Source organism: Mustela lutreola, chromosome 17, assembly GCF_030435805.1.
Source record: "Mustela lutreola isolate mMusLut2 chromosome 17, mMusLut2.pri, whole genome shotgun sequence".
NCBI classification, from domain to species: domain Eukaryota; kingdom Metazoa; phylum Chordata; class Mammalia; order Carnivora; family Mustelidae; genus Mustela; species Mustela lutreola.
In genome coordinates, this window is record NC_081306.1 from 69,703 (window position 1) to 93,336 (window position 23,634).

The 23,634-nt window shown below is 52.9% G+C and overlaps 2 protein-coding genes across 6 annotated transcripts; one reads left to right on the top strand and one right to left on the bottom strand.

The window, feature by feature from the left end:
• The first annotated feature begins 694 nt into the window (after nucleotides 1–694).
• RUSF1 (RUS family member 1) lies at nucleotides 695–15,660 on the top strand. Of its 2 annotated transcripts, XM_059155189.1 has the most exons (13): nucleotides 698–1,657; nucleotides 1,853–1,967; nucleotides 6,216–6,261; nucleotides 7,842–7,874; nucleotides 7,962–8,067; nucleotides 9,789–9,890; nucleotides 11,843–11,913; nucleotides 11,992–12,176; nucleotides 12,256–12,313; nucleotides 12,660–12,730; nucleotides 13,374–13,517; nucleotides 13,615–13,692; nucleotides 14,140–15,660. In XM_059155189.1, exons 1-13 carry the CDS (start codon nucleotides 1,358–1,360, stop codon nucleotides 14,235–14,237), a joined length of 1,407 nt encoding a protein of 468 aa, XP_059011172.1. In that variant the 5' UTR covers nucleotides 698–1,357; the 3' UTR covers nucleotides 14,238–15,660. The 2 variants fall into 2 exon arrangements, with proteins under 2 accessions (XP_059011173.1, XP_059011172.1); XM_059155190.1 differs by lacking the exons at nucleotides 13,615–13,692; nucleotides 14,140–15,660 and having other exon boundaries at nucleotides 695–1,657; nucleotides 13,037–13,511.
• SLC5A2 (solute carrier family 5 member 2) lies at nucleotides 7,882–20,465 on the bottom strand. Of its 4 annotated transcripts, none has more exons than XM_059155188.1 (14): nucleotides 20,315–20,465; nucleotides 19,697–19,768; nucleotides 19,516–19,620; nucleotides 18,560–18,724; nucleotides 18,183–18,288; nucleotides 17,857–17,937; nucleotides 17,484–17,713; nucleotides 17,039–17,174; nucleotides 16,689–16,796; nucleotides 16,431–16,581; nucleotides 16,135–16,303; nucleotides 15,845–15,980; nucleotides 14,892–15,021; nucleotides 7,882–9,216 (listed from the first exon to the last, which is right to left on the bottom strand). In XM_059155188.1, exons 1-14 carry the CDS (start codon nucleotides 20,438–20,440, stop codon nucleotides 9,198–9,200), a joined length of 1,734 nt encoding a protein of 577 aa, XP_059011171.1. In that variant the 5' UTR covers nucleotides 20,441–20,465; the 3' UTR covers nucleotides 7,882–9,197. The 4 variants fall into 4 exon arrangements, with proteins under 4 accessions (XP_059011171.1, XP_059011169.1, XP_059011168.1 ...); XM_059155186.1 differs by having other exon boundaries at nucleotides 15,845–16,060; nucleotides 20,315–20,463; XM_059155185.1 differs by lacking the exon at nucleotides 7,882–9,216 and adding an exon at nucleotides 14,307–14,806 and having other exon boundaries at nucleotides 15,845–16,060; nucleotides 20,315–20,460.
• Nucleotides 20,466–23,634: the final 3,169 nt, after the last annotated feature.

Below are 23,634 nucleotides of genomic sequence, written 5' to 3' on the forward strand. Positions count from 1 at the left end.
CAAAAATAAATAAATAAAGTATTACACATTTGTAACCCTTCAATTTTTCACTCTAACGCCAAACTCAAAACTTAAAAAAATAATAATGAAGTGACCCCGGTCTATCTTAGCATCAGAGAGACTCTGTGTAGGTCTCCGATAAGATGAGGCGGGGTGGAAGGGTGTTCCAGGCTGAGGTCTAAGAGGTGATAGTTTGGGAGAATCAGAAGTTCAAACCAGGGAGTCAGACTGTGGGAGTCCAAGAAAGCCAGGCTAAGAAACCAGGATGTTTTATTTTCGGATAAAATAAAGGGCGCTTTGGTCAAACTTCTCCTTTGGAATCAGTACATTCCAGCAGATGGAAGGAGAAAGGGAGAGAGGGAAAGAAAAGGGACGAGTTAGGGGGCAAGGGGGGGCTAGGTTGGGAGAGAAGGAAACAGTCTCTTTAGACTCTTACCCCAGTTTCATGGACCCTTTCCCCCAAGAAACACACAAGAACTTCTTGCCTATTTCTTGTTTTCTGAGACTATTAGCCGCAATCCCTTGATTTTCTCATTCCTCGGATGTCCAAAGGATCCTTTCAGAAATAATAGTGTGTCTTCCAGGCAAAGCAAGATGAAAACAGAGAGGGAGGCAAATCAAGAGAGACTCTTAGCTCTAGAACCCAACTGCGGGCTGCCAGAGGGGTGGGGACCGGACGGGTAACCGGGACGGGCATTAAGCAAGCACTTGACAGAATGAGCCCTGGGTGCTGTATGCAACTGACGAATCACTCCATTCTACCTCTGAAACGAATACAGTGCGTGGTAACGAAGTAGAATTTAAATTTTTTTTAAAGAAGGGAAGAAATACCGCTCTTGCAGTCTTGGGAGGCCCAGGACCTCGGGGATCATTTAGTCCACCTTCTCACCACGCATTCGTGGGGTCTTTGTTCATTCGTTGTATCTTTCAAACGCCTATTATGCGCTGGGTGCTGGGGATACAGCACGGAGTAAGGTATAGTCCCTGCTCTCGAAATAAAGGCGGCATCTAGGGCCCGGGCAGGACACGGACTGGCCCCGCCGTGGTACTAGGTCCCTTCCTTCTGCCCCTAGCTGACGGCTGCAGATCCCAGGCATGCAGGTATCTCCAGGACGGGGCAGCTAGCGGGCTCCCATGGCTCCAGAGGTCCGGCGACAAACGCTACAGAGAACAAAAGCCGACAGCAGCCCTGGCGTGTCCGCAGGAGGCATCGCGGTGTCCTGGGCGGCGCGAAGGCGCACGCAGCGGCCGGCGGCGTCTTCGCGGAGGAAGGTTGCCCCTGCACAGCCGCCGTACGGAGCCGGAAGCGTCGATCCGCCACGGTCCGCGCCGCGAGGCCGCGGAGGAAGGTTCCGAAATGGCTGACGGCGCGAGTCGCGAGCCCCAGCTGTGCTCGGAACAGTTCGGCTCCAGGGCGGCCCGGGGCTGCCTCGCCGCCGCCGACGGGAGCTTGCGGTGGGAGGCTTGGGGGTGGCGCTGGTGGGGGTTCTCTGGGCTCTTCCCAGCCAGACCCCAAGGACGGGATGGCGGCGGAGGGGCGACCCCCGGGGCGGCTTCCCCACCTCTCTCCGGCCTCTCGACCGTGTTCCTGCCGCAGGGCTTCCCCGACAGCGTCAGCCCGGACTACCTGCCCTACCAGCTGTGGGATTCCGTACAGGTCAGCCCGGCCGACGGGGCGGGGGCGCGGACGGCCGCGGGGGCGGGAGGCGGCGCGGGCCAGGCCCGGCCGAGAGCGTGGAGCCGGGTCGGAGCGGGGCCGCGACGTGTGTCAGGTCGCACGCGGGTGAGAGCGGCGGGAGAGCCTCGGCCTCCGTGCCGCTGCGCGGCCTCACGCGCCTTGTGTCTTCTCCAGGCCTTTGCTTCCAGCCTCGCGGGCTCCCTGGCCACCCACGCGGTCCTGCTGGGCATCGGGGTGGGGAACGCAGAGGCTTCCGTGTCCGCGGCCACGGCCACCTGGCTGGTGAAAGGTGAGCCGGGCCCCCGGACCGCCCCGTCGCCGCGGTCGGCCCATCGCGCCCTCTTTTTCCTCCCGACGGGAAGTGCGACCCCGTGTCTCCGCCGTCCGCGCGTTCTGGCCTCTGGTTCTGGGCGGGGGTGCGCACGTGTGCGCTCTGTCCTGATGGCACCTGGAAGCCGGCTCGCCCTCGTCCCGAAGCAGTGTCGGTACTGGTTTTGTTCAGCGATGCAGGGGTTGCCAGAATCCCCTCATCCTGCGCGCCAGCCGGCTCCTCATACTGTTCAGTGTCTCCACAGCATCGGGCGCCGGGATCCCTGCTCACGCTCCCTCTCCTTTCCCGCAGCCTGTTGTGCAGCAGGACCTAGGATGACCTATTAAATCAAAGGACCAGCGGCTTGACACGTGGGAATTGCTCCGTTCTGGAAAAAAACCGGTTTTGTCGTTAGTGCTGAGTAGGAAGGAGGAGGTTCTGGGACAGACAGGAGGCGTTTTAGAGCCTCTGGGATCCTGGGTGATGCTGTGAATAGTGACCGTATTGCCTGTGCACAGCTTCTTGGAAACCCGCTCACGAAAAACAGAACATGCAGTGTGGTACCAGGCCACTTAAAGCGTGAGGTAGAGAAGGAGAAGGAAACTGCCACGGGTTCCACGTCAGGAGATGGACGGCTCCCTCCAGCGTCCTTTGTGGTCCGTGACCTTTCCTGGTGGGAACTTAAATCGGACCTGAAGAGAAGGCTCTTTCTGCTTCTCGCAGAGTCTGGCCACCTCTCTGATGAGCCTCCGTGGATCTTTTGGAAGATCTGGAGGTTCCTGCTTACATCATTTTATTTATTTATTTATTTTTTTAAAGATTCTATTTATTTATTTGACAGAGATCACAAGTAGGCAGAGAGGCAGGCAGAGAGAGAGGAGGAAGCAGGCTCCCCGCCCAGCAGAGAGCCCCATGCGGGGCTCGATCCCAGGACCCTGGGATCTTGACCCGAACCGAAGGCAGAGGCTTGACCCCCTGAGCCACCCAGGCACCCTGCTTTCATCCTTATTAAGACTGAGCAGGCTGGCCCCATGTGAGTCACCTCTTGAAAGTAGCCTTTCTCTGTGGCCTGTTTTCCTAGCTGTCTCTTTTAATAATAATAGTTCATACAAGCTGTTTATTATCTACCGGTCTTTAAATATGCTGGCTTCACAGTAGCTCTGAGATAGCTATTGTTATACCCATTCTGCAGGTAAGGAAACTGCGGCACGAAAAAGTGATTTGACCAGGATCAGAGCCAGTAAATTGTAGGGCATGGATTTGAACCCAGGAGTTTAGTTCCAGATTCATGTTCATAGCACCAAACTGTGCTTAATTTGAACCTTTCGATCTCCTGTTGGCTGAGTGTTTGGAATGCAGCAGGACCGTGGATCCGGAATGGATGTTTTCCATGTCGTTTCTAAGCACCCTAGTCTTATCACAGACATGTTGCCCATATGTATATTTGACTTATAAGATTACTTTAAGGTAGGAAAAAGGAACTACTTTTTAAAGCCTATTGTTGATATTAAAAGAAGCCTTAACTAGAAAAGAGTTTCCGTCAGACCTGGGAAATTTGTATGCGGAGCTTTATATAAAAAACTCCCTTGGAATTTTTTGAAGTCATTTTGAATTACAGGTCTCTTAGTGGAACGTATTGTCATAACTAACAATACTACTACTACTAGCAGCTAATCTTTTCACAGCCTACCACTGTATGCCAGGAGTCTCGTACACTTACGTATCATATGTAACTTAATCTCTACAGCAGCCATATTGGGTAGATGCCATTTTTAATACCTTTTTCAGAGAGGTTTCCTACCTCGCCTGAGTTTACGTAGGGCCAGGATTTGGACCCAGACCGACTGACTCCTGTGTCCCGCTCTTAATTACTCCATTCTTGCCAGTGGGATTTAGAGTGGAGCCTAGACAGTTTGTGGGCAGCTGATTCCTTACTACTGCTCCAACGTTTCTAGTTCCTATAGCTCAGCTAGTTGTAAGTGGGGCAAAGAAGAGCAAGTGGGAATTAAGTTTCCTAGTCGAGTGGCCAGTGTTGACTTTCAGACACAGGGAGGCTACGTGTCCTTGTTGCATTCTAGTGCCAACTTCCAGATTCCGACAGGGGCTCTGCGGGCTGCTGATGAAAGGCAGAGTAGGTCCCCTTTCTACCCAGTGGCCCTTGTGTGCAAAACATACATGGGATTGGATGTGAGTGTGCAGTCAGAGGGAAGAAAAGTAGAGTCTGGCCCAGTGAGCTGTCAGTAAGTAAAAGTAATCTTGGCATGTTCAGAGTTACTAAGTTGAGCCAATACAAGAATCTTAAGTGAAACACATTTTTTGTGGAGAATAAAATATAGTTGAAAGAAAGAGGGTCAGGTGGGTGGTGGAGGAAGCCTGTGAAGCTACCTGGTAGGTATTACTTCCAGGGACATACAAGGGACGGAAATAGAGAAACAGCAGGCCAGGTGAGAAATGTGTTGTACGTACGCCTCTGAGGTAGCCCCTGCTCAACCCCAGCCAGTGGTGGTGGTGAGGGAAGACAGGCTCGGTGTTGCCAGGTATTCAGGTACTTCCAGAAGAGCTGGACATCCAGATTTTCTCACAGAATGTCCTATTTTTGTTGACCAGTTACTCTGAGCTTCAGTTACTTCATCTGTGAAAGGGAGGACCTCTCAGACGCTCATAGGATTGTGGTGAAGACGGAAAGGAGTAAAGGTTTCAGGTGTCCAGCAGCGTGTTTACTGATGTGCCTCAGGCCCAGAGTTGCATGAAGCTGTCTAGATAGAAGGCCTTACTGCCCGAGGGTAGAGGTTGGGGCAAGGGGTCAGAACTGCTCCTTCCAGTGGAGAATGGGGAAGGTCAGCCTGTCACCACCTTTATATGCGTGGGATACTCCCAACCCTCTCTACAACCTAGTTTCCCTTCTTGCATTCCCTTAAGGGTCCGTGCCCTCAAGTTCAAACAAGTTAGGAGTCCTCTGCCCACCGTATAGTTCCTTCTAGTATCCACTGTATGAGGCCTTCTGAGTTAGTTGTTAGTTGCTGCAAAGAGTATTTCTGGGTCCTAAAACAGTCCATTGTGATCCCCCTGCTGAACTTAATGCTACTTTCAGTATAAGGGGTTTTAATCATGGGGTGGCAAACCTTCTGTAAAGGACCAGATGGTAAATATTTTATACTTTGCAAGCTGTACTGTTTCAGTCACAGCAGCTGACTCTGCCATTGTCCCACAGAAACAGCCATAGACAGCCTGTAAATGAATGGGCACAGCTAGGTGCCAATAAAGCTTTATTTATAAAACAGGGCGTGGAAGACTGTAGACAGCAGTTATCTGATCCTTGGTCTAAATCATGTTTCTCGTACTGACTGCTGTTTATTTTTACACTGTATTTTGAGTCTGGAATCATGACTTTCTGGGTCACAGTATCCCCTTAACCTCCTATAATGCCTGGCACACAGTAAGTAGCCAGTGAGCATGTCTTGTGCAGATGAAGGTCCAGCTGATTCCTGGAGACTTCTCTGACTAGTCTGAGAAGGCCTCTCCCACTGCCTCACACCCCCAGCTGTCTTCATCAAACTGGAATTCAGATCCTTTTTTTCTTACTGATACTCTAATGACCACATGTGAACCTGTTGCCCAGCCTAAGAGCTAGAATATCAACAATAACTTCTGAACTTTCCACACAGGATTTCCTGCTTTTCCTTTCTTTTTTTTTTTTTTTTTTTTTTATTGTTTTGCCATATAGATATATATACCTAAACTCTGTATTGTTTAGTTTAAAGCCTTATGGAAGGTATATTTTGCTGTATCTACTCTTCATGGCTTGCTTTTTCATGCAGTATTACCATAGTAGGATTCATCCATTTTGAGTGAGTAGTTGTACATTAGATTTTTGCTGTTGTCTAATATGCCACTAAGAGAATATAACAGAATCTGTCTATGCCTTCTCCTGTGGATGAGCATTTGCATTATTCCCAGTCTTTGGCTGTTTGTGAACGATGCTGCAAAGAGTATTTCTGGTCCATGTCTCTTGGTGTGCATGGGCACATAGTTCTCTTGGGTACATAATGAGGAATGGGTCACTTCTGACCCCATCATACAGCTCTGTCTACCCAATATTTATGGAGCCAAACTGAGTTCCTAAGAGCGGTGATGCAAGGTGAATCAGCCATTTCAGTGCCAGGGTCGGCCAGGCCCAACAGCCCCCAAGGCTCTTCCCTGTTCCTTACCAGTGCCTCTCTCCCCCAGATTCAGCTGGCATGCTGGGCCGCATCATCTTTGCCTGGTGGAAGGGGTGAGTTTGTCTTCTTGGTCTGGCCACTCTCCCCAGGCGGGGGCCACAACTGTCTCATTCTTGGTTGTACTTTGAGCTCCTCTCTCCTACCAGTCTCTGGGGGAGGGGAGATTCAGCAATTATTTCATCAGAGCTAAGGAGTCCTTAGTAAGTACCCAGTCCAGGTGGCTTACCCTAGCAGTGAAGCCACAGAACCATTGCTATGATCACTTCTGCCTTCAGAGCATTAATTTGCAGCCCACCATGGAAAAAATCAGCCAAAAAGCTCTAAGTATCCTCTCTTTGCTTGTTGAAAAAGAAGGCTGGACAGGAAAATGCTTAATTCAAAAGGAATGCTTTTACTCCAGAAGCTCATGGGGACTAGACGGGCAGGTCATCAGGATCCCTGTCTCACATAGAATGAGTGTTACCATCCGTCTAGGAATTAAGGGCCCTGTGCTGCCTTCTTCCTCCTCATGTCAGTATTGAGGAGTAATTTAGTATCTGCAGTTAACTGTAGGCAGATACTACCTACAAGGTGTTCGGTGAGATAGTTTATGCAAAGTGCATAGCATATTGTGGCTCCTTATAAGCATAATAATAACAGTTATTACTAACACTAATAAGTGTTAGCTGTTGCTAACAGCTCTGTGCCTCACAGGCTGTCTGCTTATCATCTCTAACCCTTAGAACAACTTTGTGTAGAGAAGGATTGAATGTGTCCATTTTAGCAGACCTAAAAGGAATCACTTCTAAGTTGTACAGCTTATAACTAATAGTATCAGGCTACTTTATTGGGCAGAGCCCTAGACCAAGCCCACGTGTTCTGGTCCTGCCTTTGCCATTTGTTCCCTCGAGAGTTTGTACTGAGTGCCCCATACCCCACCTTGGGGTCCTCTTCCCTCCAGGAGGTTTCAAAGGAAGGGACAGGGAATGCTGTAAACTCTGCACTTGGTCTGGGGCTACAACATCCCCTGCTACCAGACTGCTGGAGAAGAGGTCCCCAGGTGTTTGTGCGGGGGCCAGGGAGTCCTTGCCAAAGAGGCATCCATCCTCTTGGTGATAGAATTATCCTGGGCCTGGATGTCAGAGCCTGCCTGTTGCCCCTGGCCATTAAATTTTTTTTCTTGGCCCCCGCTTTCCATATGATCTGAGGAATGTTATGCGTCCTCTCTGGGCTACTGGTCTGTAACCTGTGGGGGTTACACTAAATGTAGTTGCTTACCAGTCCAAAATATGTGGACTGCTTGCTGGGTACCCTTGATCAAGTGGGAGGAAGGGGTGGGGAGATGGCAGAGGGACCCAGGGGTGGCCTCTCCCAGAGGAGGCCGGAGGGTGGGGGGCAGCCACAAGACAATCAGTTCTTTTCCCTCATGCATCATGGATTAGTGAAGGGGAATCATTAAGTGAGCTTTGAAGGTTCTCGCAGCTAATGGTATTTCAGGCAGCGGTGACAGGGGGTTGGGACAGATGTCTTCATGGAGGATGGATTTTGCCAAGCCCTTCAGACCTTAACCTCAGCCTAAGGATGGCCTGCATTGCCCACGGGTTGTGTTTTCTCCTTGAATTCGAATTGCAAACCAACCTCTCCTCCGCAACAGGACTAAACTGGACTGCAACGCCAAGCAGTGGAGGTAAGGAGGGGTTGAGACAGGAGGAGAGCTATTATGGAGGTCTCTTCCCTTCGGATCTCTAACCTCTGATCTGCCCCCCCCCCCCAGGCTCTTTGCTGATATCCTCAACGATGTAGCCATGTTCCTCGAGATTATGGCTCCCATATATCCAATGTTTTTCACCATGATCGTCTGTACCAGCAACCTGGCCAAGGTATCCACCTCTCGGGCCCCCTGTACCTGCCTTGCTGGGGCTGTATCTGAGCTTACTTGGGGCCCACAGGTGAGACCAGCCTGGGCCCTGTGTTCAAAGCACTTGTAGAAAAGTGAAAAATTTCAGAGTTTCTGCTCATACTCAACCTTATTTCTGATTCTCCTCCAGCCACATAGTTCCTCACATAGTCTAAGACAATGTCTGAAACCACAAGATTGGTGAGGAACTCTGAGCTGAAACACAAAGGGTGTTCCAGTGTCAACATCTTGGGACCAGCTCTCTGGCTGTCTTTCATTCTTTGGGTAAAATATTTGAGTGCCTACTGCATGTTGGGCATAAAATATAGGCCGTCCCATTTTTTTCTTGGAAACAAAAGTTTATAACATTGTAGCTACAGGTATTCCAGATGAGAAGTGTCGGGGCCAGCCGAGTCAGGAGATGGGCCTCTTCCCTAAGCCTGGGCCCTGAAGAATAAGTTTAAGGTGAAGGGTGGATGTTTTTAAGCAGAAAGAAGAGTGTGGGTCAAGGTCCAGGGGCAGGACAGCGTGAAGTGGTTGTGAGGCTGGAGAGTCACATGGGTGAATATGAGCTCTTTCTCTCTGCCAGGCTGCTCACCCTCACAATTCCTTCAGGTTGGCCACATCCAGGTGAGGAGACTGAGGCATAGTTCAGTAAAGAGCCTGTCTTCACCACAGGCTTAAGTACCTGGCACAGAGCAGTGACTCAAGAAGACACGCAAGATCCATGTAAAAAGCCCATCTGTCTGTCCACAATCACTTCAGAGCAGTGCTTCTCCACAAGGCACTAGTGGCATTTCAGAGACAGCAGTTCTTGGTGGGGGATTGCATGTAGCCCAGTGCCCTGAGCACCCCCTCCAACTCCAGGGCAGGAAACACCAGAGAAAATTAGTGCTGTAGCTGTAGACCAATGATCGGGACCTCCGCCATCTGTTTCAAATTGGGCACTATACTCTGCCTTTGGCGCCTCGGTCGCCTCCTTTCGTAGCACATTCCTCTTACCTTTGAACAAATGATTTCCTCTGCCTGCCCAACAGCTTGTTTATTTGTTGATTGTCTTTCGATTTATAGACTTCATGAGGGCAAGGGTTCTATCCGAATTCTATCACAGCACTAAATCTGTGTCTGGCATCTAAAAGAGATTTGATAAGTGTGAAATGGATGACAGTGATCAGTGACCCGCATTGATGAGTTCTTCCATTCTAGATCTCAGGGATTGAGGAGTTCTAGGTACCATGGGAGGCCAGGGCCATCACTGTGGGTTTTGAGGTGGCCTGGAAGACTTGACTAGGCCTCCACTGGGACCGAAGGAGGGTGGAGTAGGTTACAGGCAGAGAGGAAGCATAAAGTTGGAAACCAGGCTGGACCTGGGAGCTTAGCAAAGAGGCAGGTATAGTCAAAGTAGAAGCTGTGGACTAAGAACAGTCTTTGGGCCTCTACCCTGGAGAAAGAAATGGAGTTCCTTGGGACTAGGCCACAAAGAGGTATGACAGGCAGAGCTTTAGTTTTCTCTAGGACTAAGAGGGGACGTGGACCTAGTCGAAGTGTGGGGATGAGAACAAGATTCCAAGGACCGCATTCAGGTCGCCTGATGCCTGGTTTTCTCAAATTGGTTTGAGTCATTTACTTGGCTCAGCCACAGAAGTGCCTTTGTTGCCACAGCACGTGGCCATTCTGACTTTCCTTCTCCCTTTCCCTACCTAGTGCATTGTGAGCGTGGCTGGTGGGGCCACTCGGGCTGCCCTGACCATGCACCAGGCCAGGAGAAACAACATGGCTGATGTGTCAGCCAAGGACAGCAGCCAGGTGAGCAGCTGCAGTTGGGGTTGGAGGGAGCCGGAGCAGGGAGGCAGGCCAGGCCATGATTTGGGCATATGGAGAGAAGCTCCCCAGTGCTCCTAAGGGTAGGGGTGGGAGACACACACATGGGCGGAAATGTCGTGCTCCCAGCTCTGACTAACTTGGGCAGTCCGGTTGAGGGCACGAGTACTAGTGGCGGAAAGTCCCACCCAATCATCTCAGCTCCTTCCTGAAGCCTGTGGGGCCAAGAGTGGGCCCTCGCTCTGGCCTTCACCCTCTCTGGGCCATAGCCCTGGCCTCTGAGGTGGATGTCTGGCCACATGAGACCCCATATGTCAAAGCCCTTGGAGGGTCAAAAAGTGCTCAGCATGTGAGGGGGGCTGGGGTCATTGGCCAGAGGTATCCACATGACAGTTTCGTGGGCCTTTCTGACCCCGCCCGTCACCTGACCAGGGCGTCCTGGAGTAAAGGTGGGGACACAGGTATGGGATGCTCCCAGGCTCCTGTGCTAGCTGCTTATGTGTGTAGCATTGTTGAGCTCCTACCAGCCCCAGGAGGCAGATATGTTGTTCTTCCTGTTTTACAGGAGGAGAATGAGGACTGGTTAGTCAGAAGTGTCCCAGAGCTTTGACACTGAAGCAATTTAGAAACCTCTGTTCTGTCCAGTCCTACACTCTGTCCTTCTCTAAAATTGTTTTGCTCAGTTTCTAAATAGAAGTTGTTTTAAATTTAAAATTAACTCCTTTCAACAATATTAGGTGTTAAGCTATAAACACAAGCTAATACTTATTAAGTGCTAACCGTGTGCCAAGTATTTCATTTATATGAACTCATTAATGCAGGAGGGACTCATTGTTGCCATTCTACAAAGGAGGAAATAAGGCAGAGAGAGGTTCAGTCCTCTTGAGTACCTTCCTGCACGTCCCTTCTCTCAGGAAGTGGTTGGATTAATTCTTCCCCATTGTCTCTTCCCTAGGTTGTCAGGAAGGGAGAAATAAGTACAACCCAGGACTTGAGTATTAGGATCTCCCTGCTCTATTCCCGCTCTCTCTCACCTCCTCTCTTTCCAAACCCCAACCCTCCTTACACTCCAGGCTATCTTCTCCAAGCCCATGGGCTCCCTCAGCTTGCAGAAGCAGAAACACATCCCTGGGGCAACACAGGAGATGTGCTCAGTCCTACAGCAGGCCCCTGATTTCTGATGTTGCTTTATTGCCGCTTGATGTGGCTGCTGGAAATGAGTCTTTCCACCTGAGGGAGAGGTGGTCCTCCTGCTCTTGTGCAGCCAAGACCTCTAATCTATTTACTGTCACACCCACAGCTTTTATTTCGACAGCCCACCCCTTTGCCAGGACAGCTGGGTAGGAAGAGCGCTCTCAGCCTCAGATCTGCTTTATGCCAGAACCAGCTTTCCCTTCAACTCCAGTAGTCCGGAGCCACCAATCCAGACTCTTCCTCCCTTACGATGAGTTGGGGACAGGTGGCCTGGTGTCTGTTCCCCTTGGGTGAGCTCATTCAGGCCATCTCAGGCCATTGGAGAGTTCTGATAACTGATTCTCAAGGGAAGAGGTTTGGATCTTGTGCCTTTCTTCCTGAGTGGTTCCCTTAAACCCTTAAACCCTACGTATACGTAGGAGGTGAGGGGGATCAGTCTTTGTAAACCACTAAATTGAAGAACTTCCTCATTCCAAGGACATTAGCTTGCCTGAGTATAGAGGTACTCAGAGGACTCTTGCAAAACAAAGACATGTTCGAAGGGCATTGTATTCACCTAGACGCAGAAGCAGCTGGTATCTTAAATGACCCGCACTGGTGAAAAACTGACTAGGCATCCTCATCAGTGTAGGGAGCCCTAGGAGGAACTGCAGCAGGGAAGAAGGTCATGAAAAGTACTCAAGAAGATTTACCCTGGCCTGAAAGGAAGCTCTCCAACTCCCAGCCCTTCTGCCATTTTCTAGGAGACCCTGGTAAACCTGGCAGGGCTCCTGGTCAGCCTCTTGATGCTTCCCCTGGTGTCAGCCAGCCCTGGGTAAGCCAGGGTAGAGGGCAGGGAGGAGGTTCCCCGGTGCACCTCCACCCCTGTTGACCACCCCCCTCTCCCACCCAGCTTCAGCCTCGGTTGTTTCTTCTTCCTCACCGCCCTTCACATCTACGCCAACTACCGGGCGGTCCGAGCCCTTGTCCTAGAGACCTTGAATGAAGGCCGGCTCCGGCTGGTCCTGAAGCACTTCCTTCAGAGGGGAGAGGTCCTTGGGCCCACTTCAGCTAATCAGATGGAGCCACTGTGGACAGGTGACCCGACCCCTTGGTCTTAAGTGCTGTGTCTCCCAGTCTCTCCCCGTCTGGGCATCCTGACCCCAGCTTCCCACAGGTTGTTGGCCATCTCTGTCTCTATCTCTGGGGGTCCCCCTACACCGCTTGATCTCCAGGTAAGTGGCCCAGTGTCTCCCATCCACCCCTGCTGCCACCCCCACTCCCCACATACGCTCTTTGTTCCAGTTAGACACTGGCTTCCCCTTCCTGGCCTCACCTCTCTATTCTAGGTCCCTTATTGCCACTAGTCAGACTTGGGGGCAGCAGGGGTGTGACACAGAGTAGATAAAACGGATACATTTGTCAGACACGGGAAAACAGGAAGGATGGATGTCGCATGCATGGGTAGTGGCTGCGAGAGAGGAGGAGGTGGTGAGGGACAGATGAAGTCAGGACAGCTCAGCCGACCGGCGGTTACTCCTGCTTTCGCGCTCTCCTCCCCCACTCTGCTCTTTCCTTCAGTGTCTTTGAGCTACAACAGCTGGTTGAGGGACACCAAGAACCTTACCTCCTTCACTGGGACAAGTCACCAAGTAAGTGTGCTGTGCTCTTCCAGCCCTAGACTCACCCTGGTAGGGTCCATCAGCTCCAAAGCCTCAAGCCCTGGACGATTTAGAGGCTGCCTGGTGTCTTGGAGGGAGCTCTAGACTAAGACTTGGTGCATTCAAATTATAGCTGCATGCCCCAATGAAATTCACTTTGTCCCTGTGTAAAATGAGGCTAACAATGCCTGCCTTATTGTCTACATGTTTTTATGAGAATCCGATAAGGCGATATTGTAAAGCACTTTATATATTGCAAAGTATTCAAATGAGATTATGACCTTTGCTTATCCCTGGAGAACTTTTCTCTCCCATCCTGAGTTCCCTGTTGAGGAAACAAATACTGAAGTTTACTGGCCCGCTGGTTGTGTGCTAAAAGGTGCTTATTCTCACTAGACGTGCAAAATAAACCCACCTCAGTGGCCTCCTGTAAAGCTGTATTTGGAAATTGGGCATTTCGGTTTGGCAGAACATTGGAACAACAGGAGATGAAGACGGAAGGGAAAGGGTGAAAGATAGCCTCCGTCTATGCCAGGCCAACGCCTCAAGACAGGGATGAAGCAGGATGGTAGGTTTGAGGGTGTTTGGGGAAGTGGCCCTTCCCTAACACCAGTCTGTCCCTGGGTGTCTCCAGGCCGAGTGCAGGTTGTTCTGAGCCAGACGGCAGGCCCTGAAACCATCCTGAGGGCTGCCATACACGGATTGGTGCTTGAAGCCCTGCAGGGAGAGGGGCCCCTCCCAACAGAACTGACAGAACTGAGGAACCAAGTACGGGCAGGTAAGCACCTCACAGTCTAGACTGCTGACGACTCAGAGAAGAAGGACTCTGTTCCACTTGGGGACCTGACGGCTTCTCGGTCTGCACCCTCCTCCAGGTCCTGAGAAGGACAGCTGGGTCATTGTCAGAGAGATACACCAAGTGTTGGACAAGTTATTCCCAAAGTTCTTGAAAGGTAACATCCTTAAGCTCCACGGCTCTTTGGCCTCAGAGGCCTTCTCCACAAGAGACCCTGCCTAACCTGTTTCCTTGTCTGCAGTAGGGGGAGGTTAGGGATACTGAGGCTGTGTCAGTATTGACAATCTCTATAATTCCAGTTGGCGTTGAAGAACTGGGGGCGTGGGGTGGGGAGGTTTGCTCACAAATGACTGATGACGATCTTACATTTAGCACCTACTCCATTCCAGCCCTTTCCCATGTGCTAAGTCAGTGAATTCTAGCTACAGCCAGATGAAGTTTTAGCCTCATTTTGTGCCAGAAATGACCCATCAGAGGCAAGAGGAGCCTGGGCAGTACACACAGCATGCGCCTGGCCTGTGCTGCTCCTTCCCATTCTCCCCCGACTCCCTAGAGTCTTCTCCCCAGCAGTCCCAGTGGCACCCTGATTATGACCTCTCCCCAGGACTGCAGGATGCAGGCTGGAAGACTGAGAAGCACCAGCTAGAGGTGGATGAGTGGAGGGCCACCTGGCTGCTCTCTCCAGAAAAGAAGATCTTGTGAGCAGCCCAGATGGGAGACCCAGGTCCCAGGATAGAAGCCTAGAGCAAGCACACTTTGGCCACAGCAGGATGTGGGAACAGCAGCTTTATTTTTGCTTAGGGGAACTGCTGTGGCACTTTGTCCAAGGTCTCGTGGGCTGTAACTGCCAGTCAGATGGACGGGGACCCCAGACAGAGACAAGGTGGAGAGAAGGGGAACCAGGGCCTACCCCCTCCCACCAGAGCCTGCCCTCTCCCGCTCCTGCCCTACTCCCTTCTCAGCACTGCAAGGCGCCTCACCCCCATTCATTGTGAAGCTGAGCTCTGCCCTGGCTGTAGCTCATGGTGTCCAGCAGAGTTGGCCTCAGGCATAAAAGCCCCAGAAGAATGTGGCCACAGCCATCATGAGCAGGGCATTGACGTTGACCACACGGGCCCAGCTCGAGTCCTCGCTGATGTCCTCCAGCCGCCTGGCTGCTGCAGCCACCTCCTCCTGGGTAGGGGCTGGGGGACTACCCGCCCCACCCCCACTCATTCCACAGAACCAGAGCAGGCACCTGCGGAACAGGCCTGGTGCTGGGGACTGGGCCTCTAGGAAAAATGGACACGGGACAGTGAGTGTGAAGGAACCTGGCTCCCCTAGTCCCTGGCCCCACGTCCTGGAAGAGTGCCTTACCCTCCATCTCCACAGCGTGCTCCGGACACCCATTCTGTGTAGGGGGTGAGGTTGGACCTTCCAGCGCATCGGCATCCAGGTCCTCTCGCTCCTCCGTGCTGTGCCGCAGACTGAAAACCAGGCGGTGGAGCTGGGGACGCGAGCAGGGACCAAGTGAGAGTGCTGGTCTTCCCCCCGCCCCCGCCCCCGCCCCCGCCCCGGACCCTGAAGTCTCTTGTCTACCTGGACACCTCAGACACCTTAGCTCTCTCTGTCCACCCTGTACGCATGTTCAGACTCAGCTCAGCAAACCCAGCCTGCCTTGGCTGCCCTTTGCCCTCAGACTAAAGCTGAGCTCTTCAGCTGCGTGTTCAAAGCTCTTGGCCCTGGACAGCCTTGCTTCCTTGCACCAGTCCCTGTCCCCCCTCAAACTGTAGTCCATTATAGACTCTAGTCTTCTAGTCCTGCTAACAGTGTTCCTTCCTGTGGATATTTGTGCGTATAGTTTCCTGCTGCTGCCTTTCCTCCACTTCACCTGTGCAGCCCTGCCCGTCCTGTGCAGCTCATCTGTCCTGGCCCCGTCATCCCTACCCTGGGGCTCCTGCCCTGCAGCAGCACAAGACCAAACGCTCTTGTGGGCCTTCAGGATAGTGTTCTGTCCTTCTTAGCCACCAGTCAGATCTGTGGTTTGAGTCCTGGGGACCACTGCAAGGACTTTGGGAGGTCATCACCTCCCCCACAGTCTTAAAGCCCACCCAGAACACCTCAAATAAATGTCATTTAAGTAAAATGTTGTGCTTGCTTTGCAAATGCAGCTTCCAACTGGATTCCCAGTCTGCCCTCATGGACCCTCTGTAGAAATCCAGTCCTCCTCACTGGCATTCCTGGAAGTGGATTGGCAGACTAGGGGGTAGAGAGGGCTGCACTGACTCACATGGTGCATATTTGGTGCCCATGCAGAGGCCGGCACTTACATGCTTGCGGGGGATGGGTGCTGTGCACAGTGAGACTGCGATGGTGAGGAGGCCAGAGCAGATGAAGAGCACGATGGCAAAGTAGAGGTAGTGCATGCCACAGAGGAGCGCCGGGCATGCTGAGGGCTGCACACAGCTGCCCGAGCCAAAGGAGAACTCAGGAATAAGTCGTGCCAGACCCATAAGCAGGCCCCCAATCAGTCCCCAGAAGGCACCCTGCCAGGGGAGAGAGTGTCAGCCTCTTCTGTGCAGGTTCTGCCCCCAAGTTCACCACCTACACACAGACTCACCTTTTCATTGACACGGGGCACAAAGAGCGCCAGCACAAAGACGGCCGACACAGGTGGCGCCAGGTAGCTGGAGACTGCCTGAATGTAGTCAAAGAGCTGCCCACCCTGCGCTGCCTGCACCACGGGTAGCCAGGCCACGGACACCGCCACGATGAACACCACCCAGAGCCTGCGGTGGGTGGCCATCGGGAGATTCACCCAGGATTCCCCAGCTCCCGTAATCCTGTGAGTGTTCCCTGCCCCCACCCCGTGGCTGGTTGGTGGGGCAGGATCTTGGGGGGGAACCCAGGCCGCACCGTCCTACGAGCAGCAGCTCGCGATCGCCTGCACGGGGCCGCAGGCGCATGTAGATGTCCATGGTGAAAAGCGTGCTGCTGCTGTTAAAGATGGAAGCCAGCGAGGACATGAGCGCGGCCAGCATGACCGCCAGCATGAGTCCGCGCAGACCTGCAGGCCGATGGGAGCTGTGAGTCCCCAGCCATCCCCGGGAGGGTGCAGACCTGGCACGGTGTGACCCCTCCCAGTGGCAGTCTCCGCAGCTGGCCAGCCCTTACCATTGGGCATGAGCTTCACGACAAGCCGTGGGTAGGCGATATTGGAGCAGCCCACCTCAGTACCGCACACGCGTTTACACACTTCGGGCACCACACACGCCACCTCGTCTGCAGGAAAGAGGGCACAACATGGCTAGGGCGGGACCTGGTCTGGGAACTCCGATCCCTGAAGTGGGCATAGGAAATGCTAGTGGAAGAGAGAGGGGACCGCTGGTGGGAGGTGGGCCTGGGTTGATGGGATTTCCAAATCAAAGGACAGTAACAGAAATGGGAAATAGGCACCTGTTCCCGTACACAAGGGCCTGGATGGGGCACAGGACTCTTGGTGGGGGCGGGGTTGCAGACATTACCTGGATAAAGAATGCGGCTGATCATGCCTGGCATGACCATGAGGAACATGGGCATCAGCTTCAAGTAGCCGCACAGTATGCAGCCCGCCTTGATGTGGGTCAGACTCTTCCCGGCCAGACAGCGCTGCACGATGACCTGCGGCAAGGGCTGTTCAACTACCTGCATTCCATCCTGCATCCAGCGTCCTCTCCGGCCTTGTCTCTGCTCACGGCTCTCATTGAGGCCTGCCTCTGGTCAGCGGTGCTGGCAAATCACCTTCACTCAGAGCCAGAGTCTTTGGATTCCACTGGGTCTGGTTTAGCCCCATCCCGGCCAGGTTCCTGACCACTCAGCTGGGTCTTTGAGCACTCCCAGATGGGTTCCGGTTCCACCCAGCTCCGCTCTGCCCACAGTGGTTCTGGTTCTGCCCCAGCTTCCCTCCCGGCCCAAGCCCTGCCCCCGCACCTGGTCGCTGCACCAGTACCAGCCCGAGACGATGGTAAGTCCCAGGAGCAGTGCTGGCCATGGCAGGTCCCCCGTCACAGGGTCCCGGAGCAGGTGGTAGGAGTCAGGCCGGGGTCGGTAGCAGGAACTTGAGATGTTACCCACCGCCGGATCCTCAGAAACCGTCAGCGATGTCACGGCTCCCAAGTATTTCTCGAAAAGCCCCGAATACCCGCCCACCTCGTGGAAGGCTGTGAGGGCAGGGCTGTCAGGGGACCCGGCGCGTGTGCCAAGGCCCTCCCTAGGACCCATATGCTGGAGACGGGCATTGAGAGCTTGAGAGCTCTGTCACTCTCAACTTCTGTGCCCTTCCCCCACCGGCTAAGCTCCGTACCGTAACCCATGAGGATGAAGGCCCCCCCAAGAATGACGAAGGTCTGTACGGTATCCGTGTACATCAGTGCCGCCAGCCCTCCTGCAACGGGCCTGCATCAGTGGAGACAGCCCAAATAGGATGCCCCGAGCACATATGGTGTCTTTCTGCGGGTTTGAAAGATGTGCTCCTTCCTGGAGAGCAGATTTCAAAGAAATGGCCCCTTCTCCAGGCTCATGTACCCGGGCATCAGGAGGTAGGAATGAGTGAGCAGAATGTGCTTGCTTCGGTGACGCTCCCAGCAAATCTTCAAGCCCACTCCATCCCTAAGCCCCTGCCACAGCCACCTGTCACAGTGTAGATCATGGTGATGCCCAGAAGAGCGATGACCGAGGCATAGATGTTCCAGCCCAGAGCCTGTTGAATGAATACTGCCCCGGAGAACATGTCCACCTTGGGAGAAGGAGTGATAGCACAGGTCAGGACCCTGGGACCCAGGTCTACCTCATGCCCAGACCACGACCCTATGTGGCCATGCTTCAGAGGTTCTCTTCTTTTCCGATGGTCTGCCCTTCCCAGGTCCCACCCATTGTGGCCACGGCCCCCAAACCTGGTTCTTACAAGGGATTTCTCCTTTGTCCCGCCCCCTCCAGGGCTTTCTAGAGACCCCCACTCGGTGACCCCTCCCTTCCAGGGCCCTCCCCCGCCCTCCATGAATGCGCACCGAAATCTTGGTGAAGATGTACAGAAAAAGCGAGAGCATTGACAGGTAGAGGCGGATACGATGGCCTCCGAAGCGCTTGCGCAGGTACTGCGGCATGGTAATGACGCCCGCGGTCAGGTACACTGGTGCGAAGACCCAACCCAGTAACAGCACCACGAACAGCGCCTGCGGGGACCGCGGACCGCTGAGGATGGCTGAGAGCCTGCCATGAGTGCGTCCTCACCCCGAAGGGTGTAAGACACCTCTTTCTGAACGCGTTCTACCAAGGAAAGTTCTCACTGGGGACCCAGAGGTATACCCGGGGTATTAAGGGACAGAGTCTTGACACCTCCATGGGCCCTTTAAACTAGAGTCCTACTCCTCCCCGGCCACGACCCCTGGCCAGTCCCTCCCAAGGAGGTGCCTGTGCCTTCACCTGCCAGCACTTGAATCCGACCACAGACCCCTCAGCCTGACCACAGCCTCTGCCTCCCCTCTGCCTCTCCACCCAACTAAACCTTCTGTCCCCCAAGACTCAGTGCAGAGCCTCCTCCTCCAGGAAGTCCTGATCTCCCCAACCCTCAAAGACAAGCCTCAGTCCCAGAGCTTTGTCTCCCTCCCACTTCCGCAAGGGACTTTAATTTGGCCCAGAGATCCTCACAGCTTCAGAGAGGATCAGAACGGGCACTTCACTATCTTTGAGGCTGTTCATCCCACTTCAGAGAGGAGTAAATCAAGGCCACAGAGGGTAGTGGCTGGTCCCAGCTTACACAACAAGTCAGGAGCAGGCCCTGAAAGTCGTCACCTCCGACATCCCCCCGCCTGCAAGCTGGACGTGTGACCCTCGCTTGAAGCCCAACCACACCCACCACGGGAAAGTGCCACCTCCAGCCTTACATCCCCCCTGCTTGGAGCCTCCCCAGGTGTGACAGTTCCAGGGGTTCTCACAGGGGTTATTGGCAAAAAGGGGGTCTCACATTCCACTCAAATCCAGCCACAGCCAAACCGCTTGCAGCACCAGTGCCTGCGAGGCCCACAAAGTGGCCACTGCCGATGTTGCTGGCAAAGAGGGAGGCCCCGACCTAGAAGGCCAGAGGTGGGGATGAGCGGGGCTGCTTCTCTAGGCCTCCTCCCGCTCCACAGCACAGCCTCGCTCACCGGCCACCACACCATGCTTCGTCCTGCCAGGAAGTAGCCGCCAATGGTGCCTCTGTTGGTTCTGCACATGGACTGAGCGACAAGAGTTGGGGAGGAAATGTGGGTTCGGAGCACATCTTTGGACCCCATTAGCTTTCTCAACACATTCCTCAGCCTTGTTTCAGGCTGAAGATTAACCAGCCCTGGGCTTTCCTGATGGTTCCCACCCCACCCCCTCCCCCAACCTCCTCAGAGGCACCTAGAGCAACCCAGGCCCTAACCTAATGCCCAACGACACAAGCTTGAGTGTGGCTGAATGCCGCCTGACTCTTCCTGGGGCCTCGGATATGGATGGGCTTCTGGTCAGATACTGTGATAGGGGAACAGAGACCTCATTTAGAATGCTGTCCCTGCTGGAGAGCCACTGATCCCTTCAGCTAACCCTACCCAAAGGTGGGAAGACACAGAATGAGGACTGGCTAGGCCTTCCTGAGGCTATCAAAAGATCTGCTTGCCTCCCAGCCCCAGGCTTCTTCCTCAGAGACCCAGGCATCCCACCCCTGCTGAACATGGGGTCTCCCTGAGACTTTCCTTCCAGACCCCAGAAGCCTGACCACCAGCAGCACCCCAACTTCTCACCCACAAGCCGACACCAATGACCAGCAGGAAATAAGCAGCAATGACCAGGATGTCAGCAGAGTTGTTAATTAAGACCCTCTGGTTTCCCAGTCCTGGTACGGAGCCTGCCTCTGTGTGTTCCTCCATTCTGCCTATGATCTGTCTCTCCAGGGACCAGCCAGTGGATTTCCTCACAGGAGGGATTAATGGTTACCTCAGGGTCAGTGAGCCGACAAGTCCCCTAGCTCCTGTTCCCCCTCCCCAGCTTTGTTTAGCTGAATCAGGTCTCATCAAGGCCGAAAACTCGTCCTGTGGAACAGACAGCTTTCAAGTTCAGGAGCACTCCTTCCTGGGCCTTAGCCCCCACACTGTCCCCAGTGACCCAGGCTCAGTATTACTCCTTTCATCCATGCTTAGGTCATGCCTAGGTCAACCTTGACCTAGGGAGTGTGGCTGAGTCAGTCTCCTTGTATTTACTAATCCAGAGGGATCATTTTCAAATGGAAATCTGACAGTGTCACTTCCCTGCTCAGAAACACTTCCTAGTCCCTGTCACACTAAAGGAAGTAGGAGCTTTTCAGCCTCGTGTTCAAGGCCTGCCGTCCCCTGACTCCTGCCCACTCTTCCTCCTCGCTCCTCCACACCAAACCTGGGGTGATGTCACATTTCCCTCCAACTCCCTTGCTCTGCCCAGGCCCTATATTTTCACACACCCAAACTTTTGCCTTAGCTGTGCATTCTGCTTAGAGTGCCTCCCTGCTTCCCAAAAGGCTCACTCCTACCTCACAGAAGGTAACCTTCAGTACCCAGCCCATGTCAGCTCTTTAAGAAAGGCTTCTCTGACTTTTCTGATACAGTTAGGAGCACATTGTGTTGTCCTCCTCTGGGTGCAGGTCTGCCTTCCCAACAGACTAGGGGTTACCCACAAGCAGGAAATGACCTGACTCATCCCTGGAGTCCTATTGCTCAGCACAGGGCTGAACGGAAGAAGGGAGAGGATTGATAAATAAGAGTACCTCTGTCTTTCTAGGCGAATTGACCAGACTTGGGTGTCTGATTATGACAAGTTAGGTTCATGCCTGAGATGAAGAACAGAAAACAATATTTAGGGGAATATATTTAAGGAAGGCCTTAATTGGGTCCTTTCAAAGCAGATCCGGAGAGTTGGGTGCAAGGACTTTCCTGAGGAGGAAGTGAGGGGAAGTGAGACAAAGAAAGAAGAAAAGCCAATAAAGGGGCATTTTGATTAAAAGGTTGCCACTGTGAATGAACAATCTCGGTGGAGACTCTTTGAGACACTTGGAGAAGGTACCTCAGAATTGACCCCCTCAGAGCCAGGAAGCAGGAGTATTTATTCACCAATTCCTGTCTCTGAGGTTACAGAACCTCCCCCTCCCACTTCAGGTGTGCTGGGTGCAGGAGCACACTTGTTTCCCCAGAGACCACCCTCAGACAAAACCTCAGGGAGCAGCTGAGGAGACTCAGCTGGGGAGACTGGGTGTCTGGGAATTGCCTGCATAGGACTTCCCCAACGGGCTCAGTGGATATGGGCGGCACATCCACAGCGTCTGCTTCAGGGGATGATAAATTTGAAGTGCCTGAGAAAAATCCAGGTCCTAGTGTCAGAGGACACATTGGGGTTATAAGTGCTTAGAATCAATATGCCCTCTTTGTGGCCTGCAAAACCCTTGGTGATACAACACCTCATCTCCTACTACTGTCCCCCTTACTCCTCCTAATCCAGGCCTCCCGGCCTTCTTTCCTTTCGTTCGAGATGCCCAGCCCCTTCCTACATCCTGGCCTTTGCACTGGCTGTTTCCTCTTCCCGGAATGCTCTGCTTATGCTGTTTGCCTGGCTGTTTTCGTTCCTCCACCTTCCAAGTCTCAACTCAGATGTTACATATTCACAGAGACTATCTCATTAAAAGTAACCCCTTCTTCCCTTTCGCTAACTTAGTTCTCCCCTTTCTCACCCTCCTTCCTTCTATTAACAAACATTCACTGAGCACCTACAGCCAGCTAGATAGCTTTCTAGACACTGGAGAGACAATGGTCAGCAAAACAAACATGTAATCTGACAGACGAACTCTTAGGAGCTTGCGTTCCAGTTTCAGAAACGGACATAAATAAGCAGCAGATAAACAGTTATTTGCAATAGTGATCGTGCTATGAAGGACTAGGGAAGTGCTATGGATGGAAACAAGGAGAGTGAGCTTTATTTAGGCCTTCGGGAACGTCTCCTTCAGTTCATCACATGTGATGTCATCAGTGTACTTGTCATTTGTCGCCTCTACGGGACTTCAGCTCCACGAGGTCAAGAACTATGTCTGCTTGGTTCCCTGTGGTCTCCCCAGCACCTGACAGAGAGCCTGGCATAGTGCATACTCAATCAGTACTTGCTAAAATGAATGAATCGAGACTAGAGACGGCCGGTGGGGGCATCCTCAAGACAGGAAGGTGGTTAGAAGCCAGGATACAAAGTTCTCCAGGGAGACTGTGAGAGGAGAAGAGCAGGAAGCCTGGGAAGACCTAGGGAGAGGAGCTTCAGAGAGGAAAGAATCGGGGGGGGGCGGTTAGGCCAAGATGAGGACAGAGAACACCTCACATTTGTCTTACTCACACATGCTCTCCTTGGCTACCTGTTCCTCCTCAAGTAGGAAGGGTCTCTGCGAATCCATCATTTCCAGCTTCAAAATCTCCTGCACTTTGGACTCAAGAATCCCAGCCCTCTCCTTAGGGTACTGCAGGGTCCAAAGTGAAGGTTCAGAGGCTCAAAAAGGCTCTGGGCCCTAGGAGTTCAAATGGAGCCTAAACTCCACATCTAAAAATCCCAGGCCCAGCCATTTCTGCTGGGGCTTAGCTCAGGTGTTCCCTCCTCCAGGAAGACCTACTGGACTCCCAGTCTGAGTTAAAAGCCTCCTTCTGGCTCATACAGCCCCCAGTGTTTCCTTTGGTCATGACTCTGACCACCCCAAGTGTCATCCTCTGCTTAGGGGAGAGGCTATGAGTTAGTACAAGTAAGAGCGAAGCTGTGCTTTCATGCCCAGATTCAGAGAGTGGCCATAAATTGGCACTTCTGCATGGAGCCCCATTCTGGAGGGTCTTTTCAGGAAGGGAGGAAAATCTGAAAATTAGAGAAGGTGACAAGAGTAGGAGGGAGTGGGGGAGGGGGGCTGGAGACAGGTCAATGTTTATTTCAAGGATGCAGGTTGCTGAAGAAGTGGGGAGTGAGGGTGGGAAGTTTCTGTGGGGCCCAGTTTGACCTCCTGTTCTGGCTCCCGACTATCTGTACAATCCAGTGCAGACTCATTGGATGTGTGAGAGACAGCTTGCAAAGGCTG

Excerpts from the sequence above, each read along its gene's own strand:
- RUSF1 (XM_059155189.1), top strand. The coding sequence starts at position 1,358 with ATGGCTGACGGCGCGAGTCGCGAGCCCCAGCTGTGCTCGGAACAGTTC. Across the intron at positions 1,968-6,215 it reads GGCCACCTGGCTGGTGAAAG|ATTCAGCTGGCATGCTGGGC; the intron begins GTGAGCCGGGCC and ends TCTCTCCCCCAG. Across the intron at positions 12,731-13,373 it reads TCACTGGGACAAGTCACCAA|GCCGAGTGCAGGTTGTTCTG; the intron begins GTAAGTGTGCTG and ends GGGTGTCTCCAG.
- SLC5A2 (XM_059155185.1), bottom strand. The coding sequence starts at position 20,440 with ATGGAGGAACACACAGAGGCAGGCTCCGTACCAGGACTGGGAAACCAG. Across the intron at positions 17,175-17,483 it reads GGTACTGGTGCAGCGACCAG|GTCATCGTGCAGCGCTGTCT; the intron begins GTGCGGGGGCAG and ends CCCTTGCCGCAG. Across the intron at positions 16,061-16,134 it reads TGCCCCGTGTCAATGAAAAG|GGTGCCTTCTGGGGACTGAT; the intron begins GTGAGTCTGTGT and ends CTCCCCTGGCAG.